Genomic DNA, 16,915 nt, shown 5'->3' on the forward strand with positions numbered 1-16,915 from the left:
GCTTCACATTTCATTAATATTTGTATCTTAAATATTTTCTAGATTGTCATTGTTAGGTTTGTCCAGTATGTTTCACATACTTGCAAGACCACCCCATACAATAATAGGAATCTAGATTTTGATTACATTTCCAACACTTATTAGAAGTCCCATTTTCGCTAGTCTATCTGGGATCAAATGCCAACGATACATCGTTTTATAAAAAAAAATTCTTTCAAGCTATAATTTAATGTAAATTTTAGGCCAATACTCCATGCATTCTCCCATTTGTCTAGTGTTATGTTATACCCATTTTTTCCCCCATTTTACCATACAATCTTTAATATATTTGTCTTCCAGATTCATCTTGAGTAACATTTTATATTCAGCAATCAAGTGGTCATCTCCAGAACATAAATTAATGTCCAGTTCAGATTAGTTCCTGTAAAAACAAAACTTTTTAAATCAAGTTTAAAAAGTCTATAATAATTAAACCAGTCAATATATTTTTTTCTGATTTAAATATTGGTTTGAAATAGTTCGTTTGCAGTAACTTTGATCAAGTTGTAGTCAGTCTTATACTCAATGGAATTTATTTAGTTAAATTAGTTTTTAAGTTTCAAAATTAGGAAAACAGATGTTCTGAATTCATTGCATAGGAACAGGAGCTTAACCTGAGAAGACTCTGGGGCCAAGTTAAAATATTAATATTAATCTGTAAAACTGCCTTGTCTTCAAAAGAACTCCTCCTCCAAGGATGTTGAAGATAATTCTTCTTCTTGTGCCATATCTGTCATTGGACATTGGCGATCGTGTTGGCAATCCTATTTTTGTCAATAGCCACATTGAAAAATGCTGCTGAGTTTTGTCCAAACCAGTCCCTTACGTTTTTAATGTTCTTCTTCTGGCTGGACCTCATTTGCCTTCAATCTTTCCCTGTGAAGGATACTGTATTTTTCTGGGTGTCACATCAAATGTCCAAAACATTTTAACTTATGCTTTTTAATGGCTTTGATTATTTCCCTTTGCTTTCCCAGGCAGTTTATCACCTCCTCATTTGTGATTTTGTTAACCTAGCTTATACAGAACACCTATCTGTAAATCCATATTTCAAACGCTTCTGGTTTCTTCTAGTGGTTTTCTGTCAGAGGCCAACTCTCTGACAGAAAAGATGTAACATCTGACAAGCCTAATTTTCAGTGTTAGGCTTATGTTGTGACTGCAGAAGACCTTTTTCATTTTGAAGAATGCTTTTCGAGCTTTCTCTATCCTTGTCTTTACTTCACTGATCATGTCCCAGCTTTCATGTAAATTAAAAATAAGGTACGTGATCCTTGTTGAAGGTACTGGTAGTTCAGCTGTGGAACATGATTCAGTCAGATTCAATGACTCAAATGTGATGGTCTGGAAAAGGGCTTTGTGGTGATAACATCTTGTAGAAGGCATAGACTATTTCTTCAAGGAAAATTTGGCTGATTTTGATCCTGATCCTTTTACAACTCAAGTTACTTGTATATGCAGAATAATAGTTTTGGGACCATCCTATCTTTTTGAACATGTGACGTGTCACATGGTGTCATGCTGGCCACATGACCATGGAAATGTCTTTGGACAGTTCTGGCTCAATGACCTTGAGATGGAATTGAGTACCGCCCCCTATAGTCAGCAATGACTAGTGGAGTAAAATCTGCAGGGATTTCTTTAGCTTTTTTACCTTACCTTGATTGTATTGTAAAATCTAGCTTGATTTTAAAATTTTAATTTGCTTTTATGGGTTTTAAATTTTTGTAAATTTTATAGGCTGTTATTGTATTTTAAATTTTGGCCAATTGAATAAGTTTTTTAAGGGGTTGTTCTTAGTATTGTATGTGCTATTCTTTTTGTATTTTATTTTGGCTGTGCACCGCCCTGAGCTCTTCGGGAGAAGGGCGGTATACAAATTAAAATATTATTATTATTAAAATATTATTACCTGTCTTTTGAAAACAGATATTATGGTTAATGCCTATATTTCCACTCTTATATTGTCCGATATTAGGATAGGTGTTTCTATTACTGATTGTTGTTACTTTATAAGCTAAGGATGTTTTTTTTTTGTATACCTGTATGAGCAATTTCAAGTGATATAAATTATTAACAGTAATGTTAGTAGATCTGGTCTGTCATTGCATCTGGATTCAAATTTTCATTTAAATCAAATGAAGTATATTTAAAAAATCGATGCAAACTTTTGGTTGAATGATTGGAAAAAAGAGTTTAATTTGCAGAACTATCCATTCAGCAAATGGAATTCTATCCTCTTGAGTACAAGGTTCTTCAGGGGACAAAATTAAAACTAAGATAAAATATTTGGTTTTATTGTGTTTCACTAAGCTTTTTAAAAATGTTCATTCTTCTTTAATCTTAGCTTGATCCTTTTTTAGCATTTTGTCATGAGCATGTTACAGATGCATTTTCCATGATGCATATTTATTTTGTTTTCTATCTTTAGTTGTAGCATTAATCATCATTTCAGTCCTTTCAATAATTTTCAATATTTGAAGGAAAAGCAGATTCAAATAGGAGATAATGTTTTGTACTACTTATCTCCATAAATTCTGTCACATTGCAGTTTTCTTTATTTGTTTATTTCTGCTTACTGTGCTGACATTTGTTGTTTCAAGCATGCTTTGTGTGTTTTCCCATTGATATGGTTTTATGTAAATACCTCCTTTTTTTTAGTATTTTTCTTTCTACTTACATTATATTTCACTTAAGTACCTTCATTGTCTCCATCTGCTGTAAAAGACAACGTTTTGTCTTTGACACCTTACTTACACAAACTTTGTTCTGTATATATAGTATACTGTATTCAGTATACTTATCTTGAACCGATAACTGTCACCAATTTAGCATCCTTCAGATGAAGTGAAACCAAAACTTTCAGAAATCATACCAAATCTACCACATCTGCAGGATATTGGTTTGGGAGATTCTACTCTAAATAAATATGTATGTAATTACTGGTGATACACTGTCTTATTTGCCTTTGTTTTTATGCTGTTATTGTTTTTATATTCATAACATAACATAACATAACATAACATAACATAACATAACATAACATAACATAACATAACATAACATAACATAACATAACATAACAACAGAGTAGAAGGGACTTGGAGGTCTTCTAGTCCAACCCCCTGCTGAAGCAGGAAACCCTACACCATTTCAGACAAATGGCTATCCAACATTTTCTTAAAAATTTCCAGTGTTGGAGCATTCACAACTTCTGCAGGCAAGTTGTTCCACTTACTGATTGTTCTAACTGTCAGGAAATTTCTCCTTAGTTCTAAGTTGCTTCTCTCCTTGATTAGTTTCCACCCATTGCTTCTTGTTCTACCCTCAGGTGTTTTGGAGAATAGTTTGACTCCCTCTTCTTTGTGGCAACCCCTGAGATATTGGAACACTGCTATCATGTCTCCCCTAGTCCTTCTTTTCATTATTCCACCATTGCAGATTTTTGACAGTTATTTTTAATGCTTTGATTTTTTTTTATTTTTGCAAAACACCTTCAGTTGACTTGAATTCATTGGACAATGTAGATGTATGTGCAATACATAAATGTTATCTAAAAATATTTGTAACTGTTTCTTTCTGATTTATTTTTCTACACACTGATTTGGTATTTTATTAAGGTAGGGAAATGAAACTTGAACCAAACACCCTGTTGCAATTTTGTGAGCATATCTACTATTTCTTCTGTCAGTAGACATAACTGAGAATCTCAGAAAGTCTCCTACCCAAGCACTGAGTAAATTGTATCATTTCAGGAAATACATTTGCCATTTGTTTCCAGATTATGGTTCATAGTTTAAATATGGGTCAGGAAAATACAGTGCACCAGGTATATTGGAAGTTTGTCTTTATCAGTCTTGGTCAACATGGTTAACAATCATGAATGATTTACATAGAATGCAGATATGTCTTGAGGGCCACAAGTTCTCCATCTCTGATTTAGAAGTTACTACTACATCTTTTTATCTCTTGTATGAATTAAATTATTTGTTATAAAGAAGAAATCAGGCTCAAACTGATTTTTAAATCCAGATGTAATCTACATTACTAATATTGACCATGATTCCTCAGATCCAGAAAACAATAAAAGTTTCTGCTATTTCTCATGAGACATAAAAGAGAAGAGGAAAGATAAGGGAGGAAGAGAGCTGGGGTGGGGTGGCCTTACTACAGTTTGTCATCATCACAGGAAAACCTTGTTTTCTTATAACAAAGCTGAATTGGTCACTTTTTTTGTAGGAGATAATATAACATGTCTAACTGGGAAGGGACGTAGTGGCTCAGGGGCTAAGACGTTGAGCTTGTCGATCGAAAAGTTTGCAGTTCAGCGGTTCAAATCCCTAGTGCCGCCTAATGAGATGAGCTCCCGTTACTTGTCCCAGCTTCTGCCAACCTAGCAGTTCGAAAGCACGTAAAAAATGCAAGTAGAAAAAATAGGGACCACTTTTGGTGGAAAGGTAACAGCATTCCGTGCGCCTTCAGCATTTAGTCATGATGGCCACATGACCATGGAGACGCCTTTGGACAACGCTGGCTCTTTGGCTTTGAAACGGAGATGGGCACCGCCCCCTAGAGTCGGGAACGACAAGCACATATGTGCGAGGGGAACCTTTACCTTTACCTTTAACTGGGAAGATGTGCTACTTCATTCACAGTGGTTGCTATTCATAGCAGAGACTTTAAGTCAATACTGGAAAGAACATTACTTTTTCAGTATTAGTTTTATTAGTGAAACAATTGAGTCTAAACAAGATAACTGGCCAAAACCAATCTATATTGTGTAACAATTTTATGTCAATTTAGTGGAAACCTGACTGCCTAAAGAAGAACTTTTTAATGTAGGGATTAAAAATTTGTCTGGGATGGTTTAAAGACTTCTGCTTTGGGGCAAGGGGTTGGACTAGAAGACCTCTGAGGACCCTTCCAGCCCTAGGATTCGATCAGACTTTTTTAAAAGACGGGGGGAGGGGAGAGAAAAGGACTGATTTTTCCTTATTTGATAAATGATATTTTTCATGTAGAATGCATTTTTGCATTCAGTATATTCCATGTATTAGCAAGGGAGGAGACGGATGAGTGACATGAAAAACAAGCTGGCTTAAGGTTAGGCCTGGGCATTTTTGGAAATAAATCTTATTTAGAAATTCAGGAATACTTTTATTTCCTTGATACAAACTAGAATGATAATAGAAAAACCATGCAAAATTATATTTATTCTGGAATCTCCAGACAATTTGTTGCAGTATGCTATTTTCTTCACTTTGAAAGTATATATCTATGCTGTTACTTTTTTATTGAATGTGGGGAAATTATCTGGATTTGAAGGATGCTCCTGGCAAAGAAAGACTGTACCTATATGTTCACAATTTCTTTCAATCATTTGCATTACAGCCGAAATCAACAATGACCAAGCTCTAAGTGTGAACATTTACGTTATTGAACAGCAGCATTTTTACCTGAGATGCCAGCTGGTAGTTACAAAGGTGTTGTGTAGATGACCAGGCATTCCCTAAGATCTTCATTTAAACTTGAAACTGAAATTTTAGCAGCAATAAAAATGAATATCTTGCCCAAAATCCTGTTCCTCTTCCAGGTTATACCGATAAGAATAGAAAAAAGGTTCTTTGATTCATTAAATAGATTGACCTCAAAATTTATATGGCAAGGACGAAAGCCTAGGATTAGATTGAAAACGCTACAGGATACTAAGGATAGAGGAGGAGTAGCCCTACGAGACTGGGAAATTTATTATCAAGCAGCATTCCTGACATGGTTAAAAGAATGGATGGAGCTGGGAAACAAAAGAATCCTAACAATAGAAGGCCATGATCTACAGGTAGGATGGCATGTATTCCTGTGGGGTGAAAAATACAAAACACATGGGTATTTTAAAAGACATATAATTAGGAATTCATTACTATTAATTTGGAACAAAATCAAAAAACAACACTATATGAATATACCATTTTGGGCCTCCCCCAATGAGATACTAACACATCCAAATTTAATAGATGGGACTAAAATAATTAGAAATAAGGATATGCTAAATGAATTGGGAAAATTAAAAACGAAACAAGAATTGGAATAGGATTTGAATAGACAAGTCGAATGGTGGACGTATCTCCAAATTAGATCAAAATATTTAGAAGACTCTAAGACTAAGCAGATACAATTGGAACAAAATGAATTGGATAAAATAATATATGGGAAAGACCAAAAACTAATTAATAAAACATACAATTTCTTGTTACGGTATAAAATGGAAGAGGAAATAGTGAAAGATAACATTATTAAATGGGCGAGAAATTTTAACCATACAATAGAATTAGAGAAGTGGAAAAAGATGTGGAAAACAAACATGAAATTGACAATCTTGACCGCATACAAGGAAAACCAGATGAAAATGTTCCATAGATAGCACCTTCCACCAGCTAGAATAGCAAAGATATTCCCCAACAACTCACCAAAGTATTGGAAATGTAAGAGCAACTACGGAACATATTATCATCTCTGGTGGACCTGGTCAGTGGCAAAACAATTCTGGGCCAAAATCAAAAAGTGGTTACAGGAAATAATACAGGAACCAATAAAAGGAAAGCCAGAACAATTTTTATTAGGGATCTCGACAGAAAATCATACAAACGATATGCAATACTTAATACTCCATATTCTTACAGCAGCACGCATAGCTTACGCTCAAAACTGGAAAAAAGAAAACCGATCAACAGGAAGAATTAATCAAAAAAATACTAGAATATGCTGAGATGGACGAACTTACAAAAGAAATTAAGGAAAAAGAAGAAACAGAATACTATAAGATCTGGTGCAAATGGTACGAATGGTTAGAAAATAGGCAAGATAAGAAAACTGAACAACAAAGTAAAATGTAGATGAAATAAAGAACAATAGATGAATAAGAGTAAAATAAGATAGAATTAAAATATGTATAAATAATAGGAATGGACCGCCTTGAAATAGATAAATGGTGATATGTATATGTTTTATTTATTTTATTTATTTTATTTAATCATATTTATATACCGCCCTATCTCCCGAGGGACTCAGGGCGGTTTACAGGCACTAAAAACAGATAAATACAATATAAATACAATATAAAAACAATTAAAAAACTTATTCTAAAGCCCATTAATTAAAAAGTATAAAAAATAAAACCCAATTTAAAACCCATAAATTTAAAATCTAACTCAGTCCTGCACAATTAAATAAGTATGTTTTAAGCCCGCGGCGGAAGGTCCGAAGGTCCGAAAGCTGACGAAGTCCGGGGGGTAGATCGTTCCAGAGGGTGGGAGCCCCCACAGAGAAGGCCCTTCCCCTGGGCGTCGCCAGACGACATTGCCTCGCTGACGGCACCCTGAGGAGACCCTCTCTGTGAGAGCGCACGGGTCGGTGAGAGGTATTCGGTAGCAGTAGGCGGTCCCGTAAATAACCCGGCCCAATGCCATGGAGCGCTTTAAAGGTGGTCACCAAAACCTTGAAGCGCACCCGGAAGGCCACAGGTAGCCAGTGCAGTCTGCGTAGGATGGGTTAATGTTGTATGTCTTGTCTTTTGTCTTTAATGTCTATAAAATAAAAAAACTTTATTTAAAAAAAAAAGAAAGAAACTGAAATTTTAGTTGTGTTGCTTAGAGAGTTTAAGCTCCTCTTTTTCCAAGTGTATGTATGTAAATGGGAAGGTTTACAAGAAGATTGCTAACTAACCAATTATTTCCAATTATGTACAGTGATACCTTGGTACTTGGCATTAATTTGTTCTGGGAGGTGCAATAGGTACTAAAAAGGATGAGTCCCAAACAAATCATGTGACTTACCATGTAACCCATGTAACTTTCTGTCTGTCCCTTTTCCTATATCATTGACCTTCCCAGCATGGCCAACTTCCTGTTTGCCCACTGTGGCCATCCCCATCCCTTTTGCAATGACCTTCCCAACATGGATGACTTCCTCTCTGTTCCCCACAGCTGTTCCCCTCTTCTTATAGCACCAAGTTGAGTACTAAACACAGGTCGAGTACTGGGACAATATTTTTTTTTTATAAAAAAGTTTTATTTTTACAATCATATCCAACAGCTCATCCAATGTACAGTCATATACAATAATTGTATGGGACAATATTTTCATGTCAAAATGCATTGAGAACCAAATGAGTTTCGAAGCAGTTGAGTACCAAGGTATCTCTGTAGTTGCAGCAGAATATTCTTAGGTGACCTAGCAGATACTATTGAAAGGTAGTTTCCAGTTTTCCCCAAGGTTGCCATTCAACATGGTACTTAATGTCATGGCATGGGTCTGCCATGGGCAATGTAGAATAATTCTACTTCTTCTATACAACAATTCTTCAGCTATTTAAGCACTTCTTTTGTATATTGCCTCAGTTATTTCTTCTGTACCCATGTTTTTTCAGCATAGGAGTTGGCTTCCAGACTCCTCAACATCTTCATTGTCTTCCTCTAGACTTGTTCCAATTTGTCCTCGTTCTTTTTGAATTACAGTGCCTAACGTAAACACAATATTCCAAGTGATAGGGTAAAGTGGGTTATTAACATCCCATAATCTGGATTTTGTATTCTCTGTTAAGAAACCCAAGACAGCATTTGCCTTTTTAGCAGTTTAATCACACTACTGGTTCATGTCTGATTTATGATTAATAAAACACCTAGATGTATATCTAAAACTGGTCCTTTTTAAATTTAAGTTGAAAAAGATACTATATTAGTACCTAGTTAGCAGAACTTGGAAATGTGAAAAGGAATGTTTTTGAAGTATTAATGTTGCAAAATGTATAATTTACTTTTAAAAAAGCAATCAATAGAATAAACATAATGAAACTATACATCAACATATTGATGTATTTCATAACATCAAAGCCAATCAATTATTTTATTGGCTTATTCCTTTTATCAATTCTTGCATTGTTATAAAAGAGCGATAGCCAGGTGTTTGAGGGTATTATTTATTGAAGGGTCTATTTCCTGTAGAAGATAAGTGAATCTGGTATGTATTTGGTGTTGTAATCAATCATGTTAACATTGTAAATGTTATTGGAATAGGAATGCATAACACTTCAAGTTTTATTACAGAAAAACTGAACACATGATGTTGTAAAATTCTCTCACAAAGATAGCCTTGAAAAGGGGATTAGGATTGCATGTGAATACAGTTTGAACAACACTAGATTAATCTGTTATAAGTCATATGTAAACATATTCCATTAATTTCATTGATCATGGTCTGAGGAGAGGAAATGTTCTCTCATTGCAGATACTCCACTTAGGAAATTGCTTCAGAATATAGTTAACAAGCAATTTCTTTATTTGGTAATGTGTTATGTTTTACAGCTTCCTGTTGTGGCAGTTGATCATTCTTTTAATTTTTTCTCTCCCTCAGGTTCCTGTACAGTGGTCAGATATGGTAACTTTAAAAGCCAGAATGATCAATTATGGCTTACCACGTTATCATTGGCTGACCCACGCTTGGAATTTCTTCCAGAGGGAGGTTAGTGATCAAGTAGTCAATAATCATGTGTGTGAATTATAAATTGCATTTTTATGTAGTCAAATTAAATGAGATAGATATGATTTTTTTCTTCTCCTCATGTGTCCTATTACAGTTGTAAATGTGATGGACAGTAATGCATAACTAATTCCAATAAATAAATGAATAATCTTCTCCCACCTCTTGTCCACATGCTGTATAGGAAACTGTCGCATAGTTAAACTAAAGATAAACAATAGGAGAAGGAAATTACTGATTTTGCCTTGATTTTGAGTATGTCTGAAGCTGGGCAAAAATTATAACCAGAATTAGTATGTTGAAGGGAATCAACTTATCCGACTATCGTGCTTCTTTCAACTGTCCATGGTTAAAATTGTGATTTTGTTCTACATATGAGCAGAGCCATATAGTACTGGAGTTGATGGTATTCCGCCTTAATCAGAATTGCAAGGTTACTTTTTATAGTAAAAGGAATGATCTGCATAAATTATGGAAAGGAAAGAACTTAACATGTTCCCGATGAAAAGATCTTATATGCTTCGAAGGCTTTGATTTAAAATGAATTTGAAAACTTCAATGTTTAAATTTAATCTCTGGGAGTAAAGTTGAAGAAAGCCTAATTATTTCCAGAGAATTACAAGCAATGTTTCCATAGATTGCTATTGTGTAATAGGGTCCAAGTTTTATTTCTTGCATGTAACTGATGGTGGAACAGCACTAATTTGTACATTAATGGAAACAAGGGCACAGAAGAATATTAACAGGATGACTCATTATATAGAAAATACATGGAAGTATGCATAAAAAAGCCATCGATTCCAGATACTTGTTCACAGACCAGACAGAGTTTAAATGTCAGTCATTTTCTGTGCCTTTAAAAATTTCTTGGCTGAATTGGTAAATTTGTTTTAGAAACAGCTAAAAAGGGAAAATAAATGCAATTAATGAGTTGCATTCTTCAAGAGCTCTGCATCTATTAAGGAAAAACAGAGCCATGCGTCGTCTTTTTTGATGGGGGGGGGAGACTTGAAAAAAACCCTGGTTTCCTGGGGGGGGGGGGGAAGCCTTATTCTCTTTGCACTCTGGTGTCCTGCTTTAAGAATTGCAACCTTAATGAGTGTTGGGATTCTAAGTGCTGAAATTGTTACAGAGAGAGCACTTATGGTGAGAAACTGTTATGGGTGCTAATTACAGGCAGCTTTTTTCTGTTTCATTGGGCAAATGAGAAAATTATGCCCCTTATTATTACACCAATCGCAGGAGAAAACGTGCAGTAATTTTAAAGAAAATTTTAAGAAAGAAATAAACATTCCTTAGTGGCTTAGTTTAAAATTATCTTTTTGGAGAAGCTCTCTGGTGTAACCATAACGTTGGTGCATCCACTAAATGATTCTGATTATCGTTGAACCTATTATTGCTCTGTTGTAAACTTTTTAAACTTTTAATATTTGTATGCTGCCTGTTGAATTGAAGGGTTGAACTGATTTGACAAATCGAACTGAATTGGTAGATAAATCTTGTAAATAAATGAAAGCTAACTATGGACATGCCAAAAACACTTACATGGACACACATGAGAATTGATAGAAGAGAGAGATGCTATTATAAACTGAGGGCCAGGGCCAGAAATATAGAAGACCGGTATATGCCACCGCTGTACTGAATAGAAATCTGAACAAGATTTTTGAAGTTCTGAAGACCATAATCCCCATCCATGGTCACATGGTAGCATTTGGGTGCTTGTCTACTGGCTTGCAGTTTGGCCATTTGCAGCATCCCACAGTCACATGACTGATTTTTGATGTTTTTTACAAGTTCCTAGCATTAACTTCCAGGTTCTGGCAAAAATATCCTTTAAATAAAGTGGATTTGCTTAATGACCTCCGCATTTGCTTAACAACCACTACACTCACAGGAAAAAAAGGTAATAAAATTCTGTTCATAAAATCATTCTGAGGTGATCCACTTAATGACTGTAATACTATCATAACTCCTGGCTCAATTATGTTCATAAGTCAAGGACTATTTGTAGTTATTTTTCCATTTTAAAGGTGAGTTTATAGTTGTACTCCCATTTCAATATCCTGGCCTTACTAAATGTAGCTATCTTTCTTTGAACTTGTACATCTAAAATTTTTGGATTTTTAACTCTTTTTTAGAGACAGCTGGACAAGAAACAAAAAGTAGCCTTTTCCTCATATAATTCCTCATATAATTTGCTTGTTCTACAGTCCAAAGGATTTTAATTGAGATTTAGTCTTGATTTTCTATCAAACACAGTTTTGGGTGTTTGAGATTCCATAAAAATGTTATTATTCAGAAACCTGGGAATGGGCAATTTTGGTTTCCCGTAGATTTTCCATCCCAGCTTCTGGTCTCTCAAAGTACCCATCTCAAAACAAAACAAACGTTTGGTTGTTAATTTATTTATATTTATCTTGTCTTTACTGTTTTTTATAAATAATTTAAGATGGTGTACATATCTCACACTCCTTTCTCCTCCAGTTTTCCCCATAACAACAAGTCTGTGAATTGGGTTAGGCTGAGAGAGAGTGACTGGTTTACAGTCACCCAACTGGCTTTCATGCCTAAGGCAGAATTAGTCTTTTCTAGCCTGATAACCACTAGACCAAACTATGCTCTCATTTTTTATTTTTTATTCATTAATTTATTTTACATTAGAAAACCAGTAAGATCATTACTCCTTTGCCCAGTTATATATCATTTAGAAATCTAGATTCTGTCATGAGGATCATGAGGATTAGAAACTTTTTCTAGGAAAATGAAAAAGTTTAAATTGTCAGAAAAATAGAATTACTTTGATCCAGTCTTAATGGCACAGAAGTGACAGTTTATTAATAGATATTTCCTGTTATAAACTTCTGTAAGTTATGCCTAAATTCCAATAATATTCTCTTGCCAAATATGCAGATCTAACTTTTGAAACGTACTTGTGAAATGCATTCCAGGCCCAAAGCAATTTTAGGTGGCTTAATTAGAAAAACTGACTTACAGTTTTAGGAATAAAGCTAATTTGGTGTATTTCCCATTATAACATTATTCTAACTATATCTGACCATTAACTGTTTAGCTTTTGAAATTATTTGGAACTTACTTGCTTTCTACTTTAGTGAGTACCTATCTTTTTATTTCACCAAAAGCACATAATTTTATTTGGGAAACAATTTTTTAAAGTTAGGATACATTAATTTCCTAATAGGCATGCCGTTTTTTTGTTTTTTTTTCCATTTTAAAGCCGAGGCCTTGCTTACCAAGATGAGTTACAAAGGAAAACAAAGGCCTTGAGGTTTGGATGATAATTTTCACATTTGTATTTTGAGAGGAATTTCATTTAGGCTCTCTTGAAGTTTACAAAACATCTATCTTCAGACAGTGCTTTAGGTAGTTCAATCAAATGGAAGGATAAGATGATATTTGGCCTGGGCAACATTCCAAGTGTTTTTCTTTATAGCTCTAAAGAGGCCTTGTTTTCTTCTAGAGTATTGATATTCAAAACGAGACTTCCTTTAGAGAAGTTGCAAGCTTGAATGCAACTCAGAATTGTTCAGTGCATTCTGTGGTCCTTAAGCACCATACAATGGTTCTTTTGCAGTTTAAATGCTGTGGAGTGGTGTATTTCACGGATTGGCTGGAAATGACAGAGATGGATTGGCCTCCCGATTCCTGCTGTGTGAGGGAATTCCCAGGATGTTCTAAACAGGCACACCATGAAGATCTTAGTGACCTTTACCAGGAGGTAAGACTTTAAACAAGAACCTGCTTCTAAGCCTGGGAACTGGGTGTTTTATTTGCCACAGCTGCTTTCCACCTTCAGTATAAGCACATCATTCTAAAGTCTTCAGCTGCATTCGGACATTGATAGCGGAATTTGGACTTTATTTTTTTACTAGACAACGCATACCCCATTGCATCATTATTTCAGAGTATTTCTTTAGCTAAACCAAGAAACAGAATGGGCGGGCATAAAAGCAGCAGGAGTAGAAATGATTTCCTACTTCTTGGAAGCTTCCCCACTGAGTTTCTTTGTGGGAATCTGGCAGGGGGTATCACAAATTTTCCCTTCCTTTTCCCTTCGCAGATAAATGGCTGCTGGTGGAAGGGGAGGGAGCGAGAGATTGTGAAATTGATAGGGAAATTGTCATAGAATGTTTAAAATAGCAATAGACTTATATACTGCTTCACAGACTATAAGGGGCGTGCATAAGAGCACCAGCGTGTCTACCGTCCCTGTACTAATGTTCCCTTTAGTGGTATTCATTTTATTCATTTAATTCATGCTTATACTTATATATATTATTTAATATGTATAAATAAATAAATAAATATAAACAGTGCTTTACAGCCCTCTCTAACCGGTTTTCAGAGTCAGCATATTGTCCCCCAACAATTTGGGTCCTCATTTTACCCACCTCAGAAGGATGGAAGGCTGATTCAACTTGGAGCCTGGTGAAATTTGAACTGCCTACAGTGCTGCACTCTAACCACTGTGCCACTGTGCCAAAATGAATGTCATATGACAGCAGCAGTTGCACTGAAACAACCAGTAGCACTGAAACAGCCACAGCTTCCCCAAATTTCATTCCCACAGGCCCTAGATTTTGAATGCATTCTGGAAATTGAGCCAGTTGAGGTACCTTGGTTTAAAAATTGCCTTCCTGTAATGCACTGTTTCACAGAGTTGAAGGTCGTGATAATGAGAATTTTTAGTAGTAGTATTAGTATTGGAAGTAGTAGTAATGTGTGTATGTGTGTGTATATAAAACGGGGATGAGCATCTGTAAGAAGTGGGGTACATGCAGTTCACAGCACTTCTTTGGGGATATTCAGAGCCAGAGCCAGCCCCCCTCCACATAAGGTAGGAAAATGATTGAGTTTGGGAAGGTTTAAAAGGGTCAATTTAGCTTTAACTAGAGGTGGGTTTCAGTAGGTTCTGACTAGTTCTGGAGAACCGGTAGCGGAAATTTTGAGTAGTTCGGAGAACCGGTAGTAAAAATTCTGACTGGCCCTGCCGCCATCTATTCTCTGCCTCCCAAGTCCCAGCTGATCGGGAGGAAATGGGGATTTTGCAGTATCCTTCCCCTGGAATGGGATGGGAATGGAGATTTTACAGTATCCTTCCCCTACCATGCCCACCAAGCCACGCCCACCAAGCCATGCCATGTCCACCAAGCCACACCCACAGAACCGGTAGTAAAAAAATTTGAAACCCTCCACTGGCTTTAACCCCTCCAATTCTAATCCCTTCTAGAGAAAGGGCCATAAAAGTTGTTTCTTCTTACTCTGATAATGTCAAAGAATGTTTCTAACATGTCTCTTGTGACCTTCAGGAGCCAAACAATTAAAAGTCCAATCCTGGGCCATTTTCTCTAAGGAAGTGAGTTCTTTTTTTCTACTGAAATTTCTCTTAGACTATAACAAAATTCTTGATTTTGTTTTGATCCAGGAAGACCAAAAACAAGGCACAAGTCTTTTTCCCATGTAGCAGTATTTAAATGCAAACTGTTTATGAACTTGGAGATAGTATTGCCACCATGGCCCACAGCCATTGATAGCCTTACCTTTGGTGAATTTGAACATTCAAATCAGATGCTTCATGGCCAGTTCATATAGTTTTCTATATGAAAACTATATGGTTTTCTTCTGAAATAGAAATTAGTTTTCTAAAGACCAATTTGGCATGACTCTCTATATTTTTTCATTCCCCTCTTCCAGCAGGAAATTATTGAATGTTCTTGTTGGTGTCACTGTTAATCCAGCCAAAAATAAAAATCTTTACAAAGGAATTTAAAACATTAAAATATATTTAAATTTCAATGCAATACCTTAATGAATGTAAATATGTTTGGTCATTCTTTTTTAGAAACCTTTAAAAAATTTCTAGCATTACAGTTACAGGTAGCTTTCAACTTATGACCACAACTAAGCCCAAAATTTCTGTGGCTGAGACAGTTAGATGAATTTTGCCCCATTTACAACTTTTCTTGTCACAGTTATTAAGTGAATTACTGCAATTGTCATGTTAGTAATACAGTTGTTAATTGAATTCCTCATTGAATTTGCTTGTCAGAAGGTTGCAAAATGACCCTGGGACACTGCAACTATCATAAATATGAGCCAGTTGCCTAGCATCTGAATTTTGATCAGGTGACTATAGGGATGCTGCAGTTGTCATAAGTGTTACAAGTCACTTTTTTCAATGCCACTTTGGTCATTGAACAAAAGGTTATAAGTCAAGGACTACCTGTATACATTATAAGATTATGAACTAAAGACATTGACTAGTTGCTTCAACAAATTAAACTTCTGCTCTTTTTATGCTCTTTCTTCATATTTCAATCTTCTAAAGAACTGAACTACAGGATTTTGTCTGAGGTTGAAGATGAATTAGAAACCTTTTAATTTGACAGCTGTTATAGGAGACATAATAAGTGATTTTATTCTCACTTGCCACAAGCTTCCAGGATTCCTAAAAACCCAAAGGGAGGAAAAATGTGGGAGACGTAGTCACTTTTGATTTGCCACCATTAGAAATCTAGAACCCTTTTATTCAATTCCATGCAGTTTTCTTTTTGTTCCTTCTCTGCCTTTAAGATAAACTGTTCTAAATGTTGCAAGTTTTTATTAAATATCTGGACCAGCGCTTGAAATTTAGTCTACTTTTAGAAATCTGTAGAGAACTTGCTGATCAATATTATTGGCTTCAGTTGAAAATAAATCTGAATGCTTTAAAAGGTTTGTAGTGAAGAGGTGCATTGAGATTTAACCAAAGTAAAAAAAAAAAAACCACTTGTGAATGACTTGAACATTTAAAATACATACAATGTATACTAAACTTATCCAAAAGCAGACTTCTACTAATATATTTGATTACTTACATCTATTTTTATTTAAGAGTTATATCCAGTCCCATTTCCAGGATAGCAGAATGTTGCTGAAATCTAATAAAAAGATACAATCAAAAATCCAGAATTAGCATGGATTTTTCCTCTAATATTGAATGGTCCCAAGATTTGCAAGTGTTCTGACCCAGCTGCCCAAACATAACAAACCCTCTGATGTGAACTCAAAAGTTCCTTTGTTATGAATACTGGCAGTCCCCGGCAAAAGGTTTATCTCACAGGCTAACAGGTCTGTCCATCTGGAAGGTGAATAGTTGTCTGCAACACCTATTCATCTCCGCCCCTTGGCTTTTATCCCCAGAGTTAGGATGGGGCCTCGTTGGCTTTTCCTTCCCCAGGATCGGCCCATGGCTTTCCACTGGTCTTCCCTTGTCTGCCTTGTGCACAGCCGTGCATCAGGCACTGGACCCAGCTGTTCCTTCTCTTCCTCATCAACCACCTCC

At 35.5% G+C, this 16,915-nt stretch overlaps 1 protein-coding gene across 1 annotated transcript in view; it reads left to right on the plus strand.

Annotated features, from left to right (window-relative positions):
- The window catches only part of TSPAN12 (tetraspanin 12), a 98,515-nt gene that overhangs the window by 72,360 nt on the left and 9,240 nt on the right, over nt 1-16,915 (plus strand). Inside the window, exons 5-6 of the mRNA XM_058191039.1 lie at nt 9,445-9,552; nt 13,166-13,309. Of these exons, the coding sequence (XP_058047022.1) occupies nt 9,445-9,552; nt 13,166-13,309 (252 nt within the window). The remainder of the gene's footprint in view (nt 1-9,444; nt 9,553-13,165; nt 13,310-16,915) is intronic.

This window comes from Ahaetulla prasina, chromosome 7 (genome assembly GCF_028640845.1).
Source record: "Ahaetulla prasina isolate Xishuangbanna chromosome 7, ASM2864084v1, whole genome shotgun sequence".
Classification (NCBI taxonomy): Eukaryota; Metazoa; Chordata; class Lepidosauria; order Squamata; family Colubridae; genus Ahaetulla; species Ahaetulla prasina.